Source organism: Aspergillus japonicus, assembly GCF_003184785.1.
Source record: "Aspergillus japonicus CBS 114.51 unplaced genomic scaffold BO86scaffold_50, whole genome shotgun sequence".
Classification (NCBI taxonomy): Eukaryota; Fungi; Ascomycota; class Eurotiomycetes; order Eurotiales; family Aspergillaceae; genus Aspergillus; species Aspergillus japonicus.
This window is the reverse complement of record NW_020291687.1, coordinates 36,247-51,974: the sequence shown is the minus strand read 5'-3', so window position 1 is coordinate 51,974 and position 15,728 is coordinate 36,247. Positions and strand designations below refer to the sequence as shown.

Genomic DNA, 15,728 nt, shown 5'->3' with positions numbered 1-15,728 from the left:
CTCTTTTAGGATTCATTGCTTTACTTCAATTGCTTTGACTTCAATTGCTTTACTCCCATTTCAATTGGTTTCCACTGAAGAATTTTAAGGTTCTCCTTTCCCCTTCCCCCTTTCCCTTTTTGTTCTTTTTTTTCTTTTTTTTTTCTTTTACTCTTGTTGCTGAGGACCTTCAGCATACTTTCAGTTGCTGGTGTTGCGAAGGAAGGGCTGACAATGTTCCCAATTCTTCTCTCACACTTCCGTCTCTCGTGTTACGCGCTTGTATCTGTTTGTCACGGAGGGGTTCGTTCCTGCTGCTGGATGTTGCACCACATGCAAATGAACATTGATTCCCCCGTAACTAGACCAAGGACCAGGATCTAATTGCTTTGTATGAGTTCGTCCTAAGAGCAATGATATCATACCTGGTTGCAGGGCTCCTTGCTTGTGGTTCCAGGTTGACCTGCGTTTACGATTGTTGCTTGAATATGGTCAATAGAGCAATTGCCGCCGGTTCCTCTGCGTCACTACGCCCAGTAATCATAATCATCTTGATTAGCAAGGCCTATAAAAAGCAAGTAATTTTGTGATAGAAAAAGAGAAGGAGATTAAAATTGAACGAGCTTAGGTATAGTGAGCATGAACACCAATTGAATATACGAAAAACTTCACACGCTTTACACGCTATACAACATCTCAAATCAAGCAGGGCTCGCGCCTAGAACCGAGCCGCCGAGCCAGACGGCAGCACATGCACCAAGCACAGTCAATCCAATGAACCGCTTCTCCCAGGTGGACTCCTCGGTCATCCTCGCGGGTCCAACCTTCATCTTGACCGTGTGATGCGGGAATACCTGATGATGCATGTCTGACTCCGGACGTGAAACGGTTGCCCCCTCCTGCAGAAGCGAATCATTGTGCCCGGCAAACATGTCCCGGTCGTGTGTGCGCCATTTCTCGACCAGCCGGGCGATCTCAATGAGGTCCTCTTTGAGGGAGCCCGGCTCAGTGGCATTGACATTCTCAACCTCGACATTCTGGACATTTCCGAAGAAGTCCACCACCGTCCGCAGGCGACCCTCTTGCTCGCCGCCAGGGAAGAGATCCCACCGCACACCCGGCTGGGAATGGATCTTAGACTCATCGTAAGAATCGAAGAGGTCGCCCAGAGTCTGCTTCGAGTTCGCACTCGTGACCTGCGTTTCGAGGAACTCCAGCACATAGTATGTCCACCGATCAATCACCGCGACACCCACGTCGCTGTCCGCATGGTGGGAGTACGAGGACTGGTCGAGCGCACTCGATCCGGTAGCGATGATGTTGGGCGAGTAGAAATGCGTATACATGGTGTTGGCCTGGCAAGTATCGATCATGAACAGAAGCTCATGGTAGCGCTTCTTCTCCCACATCTGACCAAAGGCATCCGCCAGATCCCATGCCCCGATCTCCTCCGAGTCCTGGAACTTCAGGAACTGGTCGCCCCCGTGGCCGGTCATGTATACCAGAACGTTGCTTCCTGCGTCGGAACCCAGCCGTTTGCTGCGGGGCACATCTTCGTCGAGACGGTCGGTCAGGAGGCGAATGAAATTCTCCACGGTGACTTCGTAACCGCGATAGTCGACTTCGATGTTGTCGCCATAAAGATCGACTGCGCGGTCGGCGTTACTGTAAACGGTTCCGGGAAAAGCGTTGCGGGGGTTGCAGGCCATATCGTCGGGGAGCATTAGGATAATCTGCGAGTCGGGAATCCCCAACCGCTTAACGGTGCGATAGAGAGAGAGGACATTGGCGAGGTGGCGGTAGTTGAACCAGAAGCGTGAGGTAGAGACGAGAACGGCCCAGTTCGATGTGTGCTCAGAGGTCACGGAAATTGTGAATAGAAGAAGAACGAAGGGAAGGGCCCAAACGAGCCCAGAATACATGGTCGACATAGCAAGTGATGGGAGGAGTTTAGAGCATGATCAAAGTGGATGATTATCAATCGAGATGTGATGATGGCCAGGCACAAGCACAGATTCGGGGGCGGCGGCGGCGGCGGAGGAAGGGCGGCAATCCTCAGGCACCGAAGCGGATACGGTGGAGTCAGCGCGCTAACTACATTAGACTTAGAATCAGATCGACACTTAATCAGTTATCGTCCACATGCGCATCGGCCATAGGCCCAGTGAGAATTGAGGCAATGAGGGAATGAGGCAGTGCACAGCTCTGCGGTGAGCGGACTGCTATTCACTCATTATGTCAGATCCGTGCTTGAGATAAGATGGCCAATGGTGTCAAATATACTACTGTTCATCCATGTGCACAATAACCTGACATGTACCCTCCACCACTATCCGAGGAGCAACGCCTCTGGCTGGCTTCCAGCGTTCAAGATTGGCAAATCAACCATGGCTCCATGCTCAAGCGCGTCCGCAGTCAGTCTGCGCATAGTGTCCTCTGCTGTCCCATCGGAGTGACGCTGTTTCCAACGCCATTCCCTCGAGCGCATTTCGATCAAGCACTCGAACTGCAGAGCATCTATCACGAGCTGTACTGTGCTATGACCGAAGATGAGCATTGGATACAAACAACCCTACAAGAGATACTTCATGTCAACTCGCTTGCTGCGGCTTTGTGGGAGATACACCGGAAGGTCAAGCGTGTAGATGGGTACATCCAAAACATTTCATGTGGAATATTCCGTTCAGACTACATGCTTCAAGGCGACGGAACCTCAAAACTGGCTATCGACCCAGCCGACGGCCCTATCTCCACCCCGCAGCTGAAGCAAGTCGAGTTCAATACCTTCTCCTGCGCCGGGGCCTCCCACGCCCAAAAGACCGTGGATATGCACCGCCATTTTACCCGTACAGGCGCATACGCTTCCCTCACAAACGGGGGTTCACCTGTTAGTCTTGCTGCCTTGCCTGAAAACAACAATATTCAATCACTAGGTGCCTGCCTCGCAGAAGCGCACGCCCTCTATGGGCAAGCAAAGAGCAAGGTAGCTGCCAAAACAGCCGTCCTCTTTGTTGTCCAGCCCCAGAACTTCAACATTGCTGACGAACGGCCCGTCGAATATGCGCTGTGGAATCGAGACAGTCCCGTCCCCGCCTACCGTGTCGAATGGGGCGACGATCTCCTCGCACACACCTCCCTGTCCAAAACGAAAGAGCTGCTCTTTCACCCACCGTGGCTGCAGTTACAAGCCCCCATCGAGATCTCCGTCGTCTACCTGCGCGCCGGCTACGAAGCCGACGAATACAACGATGCAGGCAAGAGCGCGCGCGTCCGATTGGAGACATCCCGAGCGATCAAGTGCCCGACGTTACTGGCACAGATCCTCACGTTCAAGAAGGTCCAGCAAGCCCTCGCAGAGCCCGGCTCGGTGGAGAGGTTCCTGTCGCCGGAGAAGGCAGCCAAGATCAGGAAGACGTTCGTCCCCATGTATCCGCTGGATGAGTCGCAAGCGGGTGTGCGGGCTCGAAAGTGGGCAGCTGATCCCGATGTCGCGGAGCACTTCGTGCTGAAACCATCACTGGAGGGTGGATGTCACAATGTCTACGGGGCGAATATACCGGATTTTCTGGCTTCGGTTGCGCCGTCCGCGTGGTGTGCATACATCTTGATGGAGCGCATCCGCTCGCCGGCGGTGTATAATGTACTCATGTCGCCGCAGGGCATTGGCTCGGGCCAGGTCGTATCGGAGCTCGGCGTGATCGGGACCTGTATCTGGAAGAAGAGGACGATGGAGGGCTCGGAATTTCTGAGTAACACAGTTGCAGGGTGGTCATTCAAGACCAAGCTTGCCGGCGTGGATGAGATGAGCGTGGTGAAGGGCTATGGGTGCTTTGACACTCCACTCCTATACTGATGTGCTCATGAACGAATGCTAATCCACACATATAGTAAATCACACAAGTCGTTCCATTCCGAACCCTGATATCATGACGAACATACAGTAACGCTTGCAGTATGCTAGGGTACTTGTTCCGTACCGATGTGATCGGCATTAATTACGCCTGATTGGTACAAAACCACCGTTGGTGGCGTTGGCGGGATCCAAGCTCCAAGAACCATGCTCTAATCTAATATATATGCATTGTATCAAAACTAAAGGTCTAACATAGTCAAGTAATCGTACAATTCGACGCTTATTTGCCGATCTCAACACCACCAGTGGCACCGAGGAGACGCTACAATACTCAATTAGCGATCTGCTTCGGAAGCAGCTGACGAACAGGGATCCACGTACCTTGATGTCACCGTAGATGGCGAACTGACCAGCGGTGATGGTACCAACCTGGAAAGGAAATTAGTCTTCAAAGTCCCGATCTGCCATTTTTTGAGGACTGAATTTACCATGAAGAGACGAGCACCGATACCGGCGTAAGAGCCACGGAGACCAAGCTCCTTACCGATCTTGATGAGACGAGAAACGGTACCCTCACCAGGCTCACCGGGGGTCTTGTTGATCTTGGAGAGCATAGTGTCGGCGGGCTGGGAGACGATGGCAGCAGCGAAACCAGCAATGAGACCAGAGCCAAGGTTGATACCAGTCTTAGCACCCTCGGAGACGGAGTTCTTGTCAACGAAGCCGTAGACAGCCTCGACGGTCTTCTCGAAAACGACGAACTTGGCCATAGTGTAAGGAACCCTGTCGGAAGTTAGCGATGGCGCATAGACGTATGTATGGGCGCGGACGACCGGGACGTCGCGGGAAGACATACTGCTTGAAGAGCATAGGACCGAAACCAGAGTAGAAAGCACCGATACCCTCGTTCTTGAGGATCTTACCGAAACCGCTCATGAGACCGGAAGCGAAGGTAGGCTGGGAGACGAGACGAATACGGGTGGCCTCAAGAGGGCACAGGGCGATATCAGCGAAGAACTCAGCGGTGGCGGAAGAGGCAAGGTAGATGGCGGTGCGGTTGTTGGAGGCAGTCTCCAGACCGAGCTGGTTGATCCACTGCTGCTTGAAGAACTCGTAACCTCCGAACTTGAAAGCACCCTGGAGGAAGTAACCGGCAGCGGTAGGACCGAAACCAGTGAGGAGAGCGCCAGCACCCTCGTTGGCAATGACCTGCTTGAAACCACCGATCATACCACGGTTGTAGGTGACGGGGTCAAGCTGGATTCTGGTCTTGACGCTGCAAGGCACGAGAAAGAGAGGACGTTAGCAACGGGCATGGTCGGATGGCAGGACGGGTTCAAGTCGATCGAGCGCGCGCACAGGCGGAACACCGAGCGCGTTCGGTCAATTGCGACGGGGGCGAGACGAGACGGTGTCCGACTTACACATCGACAGGAGTGAGAGCTCCGTGAGTGACGGAACAGCAGACAGCACCAGCGAAGGCGAATCTGGAGTAGAGGCCGAGGCCAGTAGGCGCGTCGGCCTTAGGGGTAGTGGCGGACATTATGTATGAAGGGTATATGGGATGTTATGAAAAACAAAACGAAAAGGAGGAGAGGAGTGTGGGGGAAGGGGAAGAGGAAGGGGAAAGGAAAGAAGAGCGAAGCGGTTGAAGCTTTGCAGAGATTGGAAAGGAAGAAAATGGAGGCGGCCGGCAACGGGGGAGGGAGAGTTTGAAAGGGATGGCTTCGGAACCTCGCTGCTTTTGGCCCTAGTGGCTAGCGGAACCCGAAAACTTTTCGCTGCCAATGCACCGCGCCTTGGAACCGCTTTTAACTCCGATCTCCCGGTCAACACATGGTTATTGAGGAGTCGTCATAGCATAAGGAATTGAGTAATGCTAACAATAGCATTGGTAGGATCATTAATAGGGCTGACTGAATCACTCTTGATCTCCCAATTGCTCGTTTACTATCGATTCTTGGGATCCCTTGACAAGTGGCAGGTGGCTTGTCTAACATTGATTCCAGTTGTTTGTTACTGGAACCTTGAAGAAGATCTTGATAAGCCCTCCTCCCTCCTCCCTCCTTCGAGCCTGAGGCATTGCAGTTCCCGTTCTCCCGGTAGTTCCAGTACTAGGTAGTTACAGTAGTTACCCGCCATACTTGTCAGATGAAGAGAGACATGGTTACCTAGGTAGTGATGGCCTTCCTCTCATTCTCCCCTATCTATCCATGTTTCTCCTGGTTATTGTCCTTAAAATCGACACGCGTGTCGCTACGAGGACGAGCGATATCTGGCTGACATCATCTGATTCTCTTTGACCATAAAAAACACCTGGATCCTTGGAACTCCGCCCAGACCGACGAGATCCCGGATTGGCGCATAATCCCCTTCGGTCAACGGGAAGCCGACCGAGATCTCCAGGCGGATTTCATCCACGATGCTATATTTGGGTCTTTGAACCCTGTCGCCCACAAGGTGTTCGAACATCGCGATTGTGCCTCTATCCCTGAGAGCTTCTTCACAAATGCAGTGCGGAACTGGTGTAATGCGGGCCTATCATTCAATGATGCTGACGATGTAACTCAATCAACCATGGATACAGTGATCTGAATCTGAAGCCCAATCCATACTTTCGGGAGACAAGTTGTCAACTCACTATATTGTCTCAAGGTTACCCATAGACTATTCTAGAATTTCAATTCAGTCTACAGTTCTCATACTCCTCCCGTCGATCGACGCCTACGACTAGCCAATGAATGCCCCTTGGAAGAGTCGATACATCTTATACTATGTTTGACGGTCTATCACATTACCTACGACCCTGCATCCCCTTCAAGGTTGACACATACCCAAGGCTTCCTTAGCTTCTAAGTCAGAGCTCTCAACGGAAAGACGCGAAATATGACAATGGACTATCAGTACGAAGGCTGTCTCATCGAGAAGGAAGAACTCGTGTATCCTTTTGGCGATCTTTACAACGCCACGAGGGATGTCTTACCAGTCAACCTTACTCTCATGTAGAGGCGAATCCTCGGCACTGACAGTGGCATGAGTTTGTATATGCACACGGAGAGCAGTGGTCATATTGCTCAGGTTCTAGGAGATATTGCCTCATTTGCCAATCCGCGGCCGACAACCCCAGGCTTCATCCAGTATAGCAATTCTCGGACCTGTTTCCGGCCTCACATGTGCCATACTCAATTTGAGTCCTTCCGAGAAGGAACCATATGTTGTCCGAGAGCTTACTACGGAGAAACATGTGGATATTATTCCAAGGCGTATACAATTCGTCACCACTGATAGGAGTGGTTCCCTAGTCGAAAGATGAAATAGTTGTCATAGTATGGGTGGGTTCAAAAGCGCAGGGAAAACAGTTCTCATCATCAGTGGTGCATTTCCGTCGCATTCGACATCAAAATGTGGCAGTATAAAGCAAATTGGCTTCCACTAACCACGGTTTCAAGGAGATTAGAAATACAGAGTCTGAAATGACCGCTCGACTCGCCATGATGATTTGGCCCCTGGTGTACTAAGGCTTGACGATAAGTATTCGATGAAGATATGTGATCTCGAGCCTTGTGCTTACGGGTCTATCTTCGTATCCTGTTGAACATCCAAAGATACATTGAAAGCTATATATACTCTAGTACTCGGTGAACTTGTCGAGATTTCGTGATTCAAAAATGCGATAGCGCCTAGAGACTGGAACAATCAAGAAGTGCGGCTTGCTTCAGCTGCATGGGCTTGTTGTGATACTCCAAGTCAACGGGATTCAGCCGGAGCTAACGTACTCAATACAAGGCTGCCGACAATACGAAGCCCGCCAAGACAACGAAAGAATCTCAAGCTCAACTAGGGACGCATAGTATGATTGTAGACTTCCTGGAGACTACTCATATCATGAAACGCCTGACCAATGCAGAACCCGAAATGTAAACAGCTGAGGAAGAGGAGAAGCGTTCTCGAGGGCTTGAAATAAGCCATCAATAAAAACAGAATTGCCTCCTATTCAGACCTTAAGAATCAAGATATGTTCTGCAAGCTAGTGGGGCCACATAAATCGACAGGCTGTTGTCGACTGTTGCTGATAAAGTGCTCGGGCCAGAGCAAAATCCTTCGGCCGTTTTCCCCCCCCCCCCCCCCCCCCACACCACTTCAATTCCTCCCGTTCTCCCATTACTCATCCTGAGTGTTTTATGAGGGATTTTGACCTCAGACATGCATCAAAGGGAGAGAGCGAGAGAGAGGGAGGGAAAGAAAGCGGAGTAAGCATATGGAAAATGGCAGCCTGTATCACACGTGGGTTGAGAGCTATACAAGACTGATCGACATTGAATACTCCTGAGCAACCGCAAAATAAATGAAGCTATAGCAGCAGCACTAAACTAGTATGCAGCCATCAACTCCACGCCATTCGCCCGCTGAAATCTATCAGTCGCGGCCCCAAAGTTTTGATCAAATGAATGCCAGAGATTATGATGCACGACCCCTGTGACCACGTTCTATAACTGCCATCTTATTTTTCTTACCCCTTCTGCCATGCGCCTCGAATCCGTCCATCAGCTGCACAGCCATCGTTTTCTACCTCGATAGCTGCATCAAGCATCGCACTTTCCGCGCTGTATCGTCGTGGTTACTTCGTTGACCGCCGGTTTTTAGATCAAATATCGCCTCCCTTACGTATTGCTCCTCGCGCTCATTCTGGTCTAAGGTACACCCAAGACCACACCGATGACAGCTTCTGTCAGTGCTCCCTTGGACCCCACAGAAGCTGTAAGCTGGGGGTCACCTGCGATGTCTACCCCTCGACTTCAGGAATTGTCTGTAGCATCGCAGGAGCGACAAATACCGCGACAGCTCGTCAGTTCACTATGGAAATTCTCCGCGGCATTTTCGTCGCAAGCGCTCCTTGTGGGGTGTGTCCTTGTCCATCGCAAATAACGCATAGAACAAGGTGCTGATGAGTCTATTTGTGAAGGTTTCTAGTTCTCCCTCTAGCATTCGGGGATGACGAGGCCGAGTCCCATGCGAATAAGACACCCACGACGATCGCAGCTTTCATTCTCATCGCCATTGCATACTCTTTGTCGCTCGCAGTCGTCTGCTTTCAGTCTCAGGACCACCATTTCCTGCTTTATTCTCTGTTCCTGTACGTGCTCCTTGACGATCTTCCGTTCCATCCAGCTAATGCTTCTTTAGACCTTGCCTGGGTTCAAACCTCCTCGCTCTCTTAAACGTCCTGCTCAACGTCATTTATCGAAACCTGCTCCCTCTGGGCGACCTGGAAATTGTCAGCCTGGGCCTTCCCAGCGCCTTCGCCTTTCTTTCTGGCCTTGGAGCTTTATGGGCCTATGCGTGGGACATCCCCGGCTTATCTCGAGCGGGTGATCGTCATCGCCCGCACTTGACTGATGAAGAAATGCAGCGCCAGCAATTACAGCGACTGTTGGAACCAGAGTACTCTCAGAAGAAGCGAAGCTCCAAGGTGTACCCAAAGACCTTCCAAGTCAACACTCCCGAGCTGGTTAATCCGGGGAAGGGCTGGAATACCTTCATACCTCCTCCTCGGGAGGAAAATTATTTTCGATGAGATGCCCTCGGATTCCCTAAGGATGTTAGATATGTGTTTTATGTGATTACAGTTGCACAAAACAGCAGCACTTGTGACTCGTCGATGCACCTGAAAGCTCACTGGTGTCGTAGTCACTTATATCAACATTTGTAGTACCTTCTCCATTTTCTATTTTCAATCCAGCCTAGTCGTCGCTTGTTAAGATCATCTGAAACATAGCGAAGCTAGAGTACATAGCTGTGGCACTGGGCCACTGGCTCACAGAGCCATCTGCGTCTTCGAATCTACTTCGCTTACCATTTCATTCTTTTGGGTCTACTTTCAGCGTGGCCTAGGCATAGAAGCCATGCTGGTGTAGGGAATGGGTTGGGATAGGTGCCTAATCTTGTAGAGTCTGAAAATATATCAGTCATGGGTGCCGCTCAAGGTAGACAGAAAGTGCATTGAGTTTCATACTTGAACAATCTGTCTTCCACGCCTCTGGCAGACATACCCACCACAGAATGGAGCATGTGTAAGCACAGCATCTATAATCATGAGAGAGCGGCTGTGCAACAGCTGTCTTCTGACACGCTGGCGGTCGCACTTCGAAGTCTTGCCGAGGCTGACACTGAAAAAGTTCGTCTCGACAGCTCCATTATACCAGATCAATGTGCATTAACCATGACTTAACGAACGACTCCATCCACGAAGATCATTTCATAATCCGATCCACAAAAATGGAACCTCGGCAATTACCCGATTAGGACAGACCGCGCGGAACAGCAAGGCGGGACTTGGAAAGTGAAGACTCCAACTTCCCCTCCAAAGATTGTCTTGACTCCTGAACCCTGCTTCGAGTTAGAAGAGCATCCTTCTTATCTCAGCACCTTGCAACCGCTCAATACTACTTTCTGTGCTTGTTAGGGACTGTGTGTGCCCACCATGGCCAAATCCGTAACCCTGTTCGAACCCCCGCCGCTGGACCCTTTGAAGGCGCCGATAGAGAACGTCTTAGAGTTGACCCCTGTGGTTGACGTGGGCAGAGTATGACGCTGATTCTGATCTCTCTTTCTTTCTTCAATCTGAGGGGCTAATTCTGATTCCGCCTGATCCAACCAGGATGTATTCACAAACACCCGACCCCTTTGGCATCCCCCGGGCGCACGAGGCATTTACGGCGGTGCCGCCATCGCCCAATCTCTTGCCGCCGCGATGCGAACTGTCCCCGATGATTTTGCCGTCCACAGCATGCATTGCTATTTCGTTTTGGCCGGCGACTCGGAAATCCCCATCGTCTACCATGTCGAGCGAGTCCGCGACGGTCGAAGTTTCATCACCCGCACGGTGCAAGCTAGGCAGCGCGGTCGACCTATATTCACCACCACATTAAGTTTCAGCAAAGCCAACAGTGGCGGTCGAAAAAAGCTTGAGCATGCCTCATCTATGCCGTCCGTCGCGCTACCCGAGGAGTCGGAAGCTGGTGCCAAACGGGCATTCCAACAATCAGGCGGCGGGCCATTCGAATCACACAGAGCGGGGATTGTAAATCGTCAGTACTCAAACGCGTATTGATGGGCTTACCTTGATGCCGTGGACTAACAAGTCGTAGGTCACTTGGCCCCGGAAGACAAAAAGGTCAGACGGTTTTTCCGGTCACGAGGGAAGATATCCGATGCAGGAGGACACCGTGCCCACCTGTCCGCCCTTGCATACATTACCGACAGCTACTTCATTGGCACTGTGTCAAGAGTCCACGATATCCCACGCTTTTCCTCGCCGGCCGAGCTCGAGAAGCTTCTCAACGCTCTCAAGAACCCGTCAGACCTGGATGATGAAGATATCGCACGTGCGCTGAAGGAGCTGAAAGAGGAAGAGACTGTGGAGCTTCGCCGTCGCCTAGAGGGCGCTTTGAGCAAGGCTACAAATCAGGGCCCCGAAGAGCACAAGGAAGTGGGCATGATGGTAAGCCTTGACCACTCAATCTACTTCCACAATCCCTGGGCATTCCGGGCAGACGAATGGATGTTCTCCGAGATGGAAAGCCCGTGGGCTGGCGAGGGAAGAGGCTTGGTTCTTCAGAAGTTCTGGTCCAAAGAAGGAATTCTAATCGCCACATGCACGCAAGAGGTATGATTGTCCTACGTGTTCGAAGTCCCCACTTGGTTTGGGTCAGTGCTAATGCTGCAGAGGATTAGGGTGTCGTACGGCTCAAGCAGGATGAACCGCCACGGTCTAAGATCTGAGAAATGTGACACCTACATATTATACCCGTCCTGCATCTTATAGAACTGTCATTTGAATATACAATATTCTCTATGTAATTATTGCATACTCGACAGATGTTCCAATCCATTGGTCTATCCGTCTGCTTCTCTACACTGGCTTCGTTCTAATTCAATCATATCCACACGTCGGTAATGTTTCGTATAACATGTTGAATCCTTATTTGTTGATTATGCTTCAATATCAACGCAACCTGTTGCTCGAGAACATCATCCAAGGTCAATTTTCTCCATTCATACTTCATCATCATCATTATGGTTCAGTGTTATAACCGTCATCAATCATACAAACCACCCAATCTCTACCATGCCAGTGAGTAGAACCGCCAGGAACAGAACAAATAGCCACCAGCCAACCAGACAGACAGACAGACAGACAGACAGATAGACAGACAACCAGCCCAACAACGGATATCAAGACAAGACAAGACAAAACAAAACAAAACAAAACAAAACAGGCTCAAAAGTACAGATGCAATGCTAAGGACAATGACTTTTGCAAGTAATTGTCAGACAGCCGCCCTCTCCATCGATTTTGCTGGCCCAAATGCAACGAAGGGATGCGAAGCGTGAAAGGCAAAATACCACCAATGCTGTTTCCGCGCCTGCCATCATTCCTCCTTCCTCTTATTAGACCTCCTGCTTTTCCATCATCCGAGTTTTCCTTTCGCAGAACTCGAGTGCTTTTGGTCCCCAGATTTCCCGACCCTTGTATTCTCCCACATACTCGGGCCAACTCTTGATCTCCTTCGCAAGATTCTGCAGCTCTTGCATTGGCAGTTCCTCCAATGTTGTCAAGAAAGTCTTGACACCGAACACAATCGTCCCCGTACGAGGTAATCGACGAAATGTCTGACGCTCACGTCGAATCACAATATCCTGTGGGGATGGATCTGGATTGTCTTCAGACAACGAAGTCGGGCGGTAGAGAATATCGAACAGTTCTTCGTCGGGTCTTTTCACTTCGACGAAATAATTGGATCTTTCCATCGGCGACTCTGGAGTCAGGCGAGCAAGAAATCTAAATGCAAGGAATTAATTACCGCATTTCTCTCCTCACTCATCGCGGCTAAGCTATGAAGGAGGCCACTCACTTGCTGACAGAGTTAGCGACTTGCTGGTGCCACAGAGGCACAGGATTGTGAAGTTTGGAAATCGTCCACCCGATACGTTCCTGCACCGTCCATCCCACCGGGAATAGACTTGCGCTGGCCGCTCTGTCCGAAATCATCAGTCACTGTCCGAGTATGCGATCATGGGTCGCTATGGTGTATACTGACAGGTAGTACTCGTCGTCTTCGTTCTTCATCAGGATGCTCAGATCCTCCATCGTCAACCTCACGGCAACCTCGAGCGGATCGATTTCCTTATTCTCTCCACCAAAGACAAACGTCTCACCCGTCATTTTGTTATGGATGGTCCACTCGTTACCGGACTTCTTTCGTTCGAACACCGTCGAAAACCGTTGACAAAGGAAGTCGACCACCTCCTCCAATGCTTCCATGCACGCGTCGTATGACTCTGGAAGGCATTGCAGTACTTTGCTCTTTTCCTTCTCCAGCAATTGACCCCGAACAACATGCTCGTCCATGTAGTTGTTGTCAACAGTGAGCCAGTTTGCCACGTCTAACCTCCGGACGTCCATCATCACTCGGTACCTCTCTCGACCTTTGATGGGTTGAGCCGGGTATGGTTTGAGGTCACTGCATTTCACCTCATTGCCCGGTGTGGAGACCAATCTCGACAAGAGGGTCTTTCGGAATTTCGAAATGATAAGGAAAAGAAACGCAAACGCGACTCCAACGCATATAGAGGTATTCATTGCCCGATGAGAATACTTTGCACGGAAAAGAGTAAGATAGGCTCTGACACAGAAAGGAAGATGGTGGAGGGTTAGAGGCCGGTTTGCAAAGGATCTTTGACCACTCTTATATATCAAAGCCTTCGCAATGCAAACCAGACCGGGGCCGCACTAACGATGGCGAAACCCTTCCCCCGGTGAGGGTAATAGCCCCAATTATATTCATGACGGCAGGTTATAGTGTCCGGGATCATCATTAGGTCAGACGATATCAACAAGGGGATTTCTACATTCCGGATTCAGTACATTGGGTCGGTTTCTGATACGTTCTGTCTTTCCCCGCAAAAGCCGCAATTCGCCGCCCCGAAAAAAGAAAAAGACCTGACAGCATGCACATGATCCAACCAGATTATCCAGCATTTTGTCGAAATCAAAGTTGACTGGGGCCTTCTGGTGAACGCGGGGAGGAGGACCCATCGAGAGGCGAACTCTAAGTGGCTTAGTAGGACCCAACGATGCGCAGGTCCGTCTCCGCTCTAGATCCGCAGCCGGAGCATGTACTAAGCCTCCAGTATACTTGCGACGGTACCAATACCTATTATCTACTCGCTCGAGCTGAGCGAATGTGGCACGAACTTGATGCGCTTACTCACATACCATGGGGTTGGTGAAAAGAATAGTCATGGCTGTGACGGTACCTCTGCGCCTTCCGAGGAAAATCGTCAGGCGGAGCCCACGCGTATTTTTGTCTGTGCGCCTCGATTGGAAAGACCTCGTGAGCTGAACCCGATCCGAGTTCAGGACACATTGCCTCCCCTGTCTAACAGGTTCCTGCGGTTCCGCCCCAGCGGTATTCGTCTTTTATTCCCCGGAGCGGACGCAGGAGAGAAGAAGTCGGTTTCGCGACGACAGAAGGGGCATGAGAAAGAAATGGCGCACTCTAGCATGAAAGCCGGGCAGGCATGTCTCCAGACCGGATTGATGAGAAATTATCCTACATTGTTCATCCCCTGTGCGATGGAGTGAGCGATGGGCCGAGAGAAAGCGCGTGGGATCCTGCGTGAGCCGGCATCAGCTCGGCATCGGCTGGGTCATCAGCTCCAACGTAAGAGAACGGTGGTCATCAATTAGGCGGCTATGAAATTCTACGGGGTCTGCCTGCCATGCTGGAGACCGATTGAAGGCACCCAGGAGGTCTCCATCAGCCTTCATCGACGTGCCGGGCCTGCTGGGCATTTCGGACGCTGCGACTGGTCAGACGGGTTCGGAGCGGCAGTGACACTATCTCGAGGCTAAGTCGTTCAGAGAAAGTATGTAATCGACTCTGACGTACTATGAGGTGTCCTTGCAGTCCCTCCAGCCGTCACAGCCAGTCCTTTATTGCGTTCTCCACGGGATGCAGACCCTACACCATGAACCGACTAGCGAGATTGGACGCGATGTGCATATACATACATTGCATACATTGCAGAAGAGTAACATGCTAGTCATTGAGCGATAAAAGTGGCCGCAGCAACACCACCAGGAGCAGCAGCAGCAGCAGCAGCAACCACAACATGTTGCTCACCTGAACAATGAAAGAAAGAAGGCTACCAGATTTCAGCGGGCGATCCACCTTTCCAGCATGAGCCCAGATTTCGGGACCGTCTTAAGACAAGCTCTCCACTCTCTTCCCATCTGGGGTCTTGCGCTGCAACCGCTTCAGGTCGCGCAAAGCGCGCTTGCCGCAGGTCAGCAAGGAATTAATTATTCGCAGCGAACCGGTACGTTTGCTCCTTTCAGGGTGCTGCCGATGGTGGTGTCTCAAGGAGGAATGCGCTTTTTTTCCCCTTTTCATTGTTTTGCCTAATTCCCTGATTCTGCTCTTCACATAATTTCCTCGCTGCCTTTCCTTTCTTGCCCATTTTTGGTCTTTCATTGCTTTTTTTCCCTTGAACTTAGAATTCATTTTACCTCGATTTTTCTTTTCTTGTTTTCTTTTCTCGTTGCCTTCCAAACCCTTTCGGCAAACCTTAGATCCTCTCATCATCGACTCCCGGCTAGTGATCAGTTTCGTGTCTCTCACCTCCCAGGCTTACAGCACTTGCCTCTGGTTTCCACCCGCCACCGACGATGTCAAATCCTCCGAGATACACCAACGGCTGGTAGGACGCCTATGATATCGCACCCATTGCCTTTCGTGTCAGACTGGCCATGGCAGACTTTGGACCAAGGAGTTTTTAGTGCTTCGAGTGGAGTTCTACCTCTCCCAATTGGTTCATCACCATGGATCGG

General features: G+C 51.0%; 6 protein-coding genes across 6 annotated transcripts; 3 read left to right on the top strand and 3 right to left on the bottom strand.

The window, feature by feature from the left end:
* Positions 1 to 558: 558 nt before the first annotated feature.
* BO86DRAFT_391304 (GPI-anchor transamidase) lies at positions 559 to 2,000 on the bottom strand. The gene has a single exon (XM_025672561.1). The coding sequence runs from the start codon at positions 1,899 to 1,901 to the stop codon at positions 681 to 683; it is 1,221 nt and encodes a 406-aa protein (XP_025524909.1). The 5' UTR covers positions 1,902 to 2,000; the 3' UTR covers positions 559 to 680.
* A 374-nt stretch (positions 2,001 to 2,374) lies between these two features.
* BO86DRAFT_367455 (glutathione synthetase ATP-binding domain-like protein) lies at positions 2,375 to 3,832 on the top strand (the record flags this gene model as incomplete). Its single annotated transcript, XM_025670158.1, has 1 exon — positions 2,375 to 3,832. One exon carries the CDS (start codon positions 2,375 to 2,377, stop codon positions 3,830 to 3,832), a length of 1,458 nt encoding a protein of 485 aa, XP_025524908.1.
* A 192-nt stretch (positions 3,833 to 4,024) lies between these two features.
* Positions 4,025 to 5,593, bottom strand: BO86DRAFT_391301 (putative mitochondrial phosphate carrier protein (Mir1)). The gene is made up of 5 exons (XM_025672560.1): positions 5,257 to 5,593; positions 4,689 to 5,108; positions 4,321 to 4,615; positions 4,214 to 4,261; positions 4,025 to 4,154 (listed from the first exon to the last, which is right to left on the bottom strand). Exons 1-5 carry the CDS (start codon positions 5,373 to 5,375, stop codon positions 4,113 to 4,115), a joined length of 924 nt encoding a protein of 307 aa, XP_025524907.1. The 5' UTR covers positions 5,376 to 5,593; the 3' UTR covers positions 4,025 to 4,112.
* A 3,018-nt stretch (positions 5,594 to 8,611) lies between these two features.
* Positions 8,612 to 9,407, top strand: BO86DRAFT_421098 (uncharacterized protein; the record flags this gene model as incomplete). Its single annotated transcript, XM_025675260.1, has 3 exons — positions 8,612 to 8,733; positions 8,796 to 8,966; positions 9,017 to 9,407. 3 exons carry the CDS (start codon positions 8,612 to 8,614, stop codon positions 9,405 to 9,407), a joined length of 684 nt encoding a protein of 227 aa, XP_025524906.1.
* A 568-nt stretch (positions 9,408 to 9,975) lies between these two features.
* Positions 9,976 to 11,744, top strand: BO86DRAFT_391299 (acyl-CoA thioesterase II). Its single transcript, XM_025672559.1, has 4 exons — positions 9,976 to 10,415; positions 10,491 to 10,920; positions 10,981 to 11,498; positions 11,567 to 11,744. The coding sequence occupies exons 1-4, from the start codon at positions 10,314 to 10,316 to the stop codon at positions 11,612 to 11,614; spliced, it is 1,098 nt and encodes a 365-aa protein (XP_025524905.1). The 5' UTR covers positions 9,976 to 10,313; the 3' UTR covers positions 11,615 to 11,744.
* A 123-nt stretch (positions 11,745 to 11,867) lies between these two features.
* Positions 11,868 to 13,643, bottom strand: BO86DRAFT_367445 (heme-dependent oxidative N-demethylase family protein). Its single transcript, XM_025670157.1, has 3 exons — positions 12,934 to 13,643; positions 12,748 to 12,870; positions 11,868 to 12,674 (listed from the first exon to the last, which is right to left on the bottom strand). Exons 1-3 carry the CDS (start codon positions 13,473 to 13,475, stop codon positions 12,284 to 12,286), a joined length of 1,056 nt encoding a protein of 351 aa, XP_025524904.1. The 5' UTR covers positions 13,476 to 13,643; the 3' UTR covers positions 11,868 to 12,283.
* Between the last annotated feature and the right edge of the window lie 2,085 nt (positions 13,644 to 15,728).

Coding starts and splice junctions, on each gene's coding strand:
- BO86DRAFT_391301 (XM_025672560.1), bottom strand. CDS start 5,375: ATGTCCGCCACTACCCCTAAGGCCGACGCGCCTACTGGCCTCGGCCTC. Junction 5,109..5,256: donor GCTCTCACTCCTGTCGATGT/GTAAGTCGGACA, acceptor CGTGCCTTGCAG/CGTCAAGACCAGAATCCAGC. Junction 4,616..4,688: donor GGTCCTATGCTCTTCAAGCA/GTATGTCTTCCC, acceptor AACTTCCGACAG/GGTTCCTTACACTATGGCCA.
- BO86DRAFT_391299 (XM_025672559.1), top strand. CDS start 10,314: ATGGCCAAATCCGTAACCCTGTTCGAACCCCCGCCGCTGGACCCTTTG. Junction 10,416..10,490: donor CTGTGGTTGACGTGGGCAGA/GTATGACGCTGA, acceptor TGATCCAACCAG/GATGTATTCACAAACACCCG. Junction 11,499..11,566: donor TCGCCACATGCACGCAAGAG/GTATGATTGTCC, acceptor GCAGAGGATTAG/GGTGTCGTACGGCTCAAGCA.
- BO86DRAFT_391304 (XM_025672561.1), bottom strand. CDS start 1,901: ATGTATTCTGGGCTCGTTTGGGCCCTTCCCTTCGTTCTTCTTCTATTC.
- BO86DRAFT_367445 (XM_025670157.1), bottom strand. CDS start 13,475: ATGAATACCTCTATATGCGTTGGAGTCGCGTTTGCGTTTCTTTTCCTT. Junction 12,871..12,933: donor GAAGACGACGAGTACTACCT/GTCAGTATACAC, acceptor GATTTCGGACAG/AGCGGCCAGCGCAAGTCTAT. Junction 12,675..12,747: donor GTCGCTAACTCTGTCAGCAA/GTGAGTGGCCTC, acceptor CCTTGCATTTAG/ATTTCTTGCTCGCCTGACTC.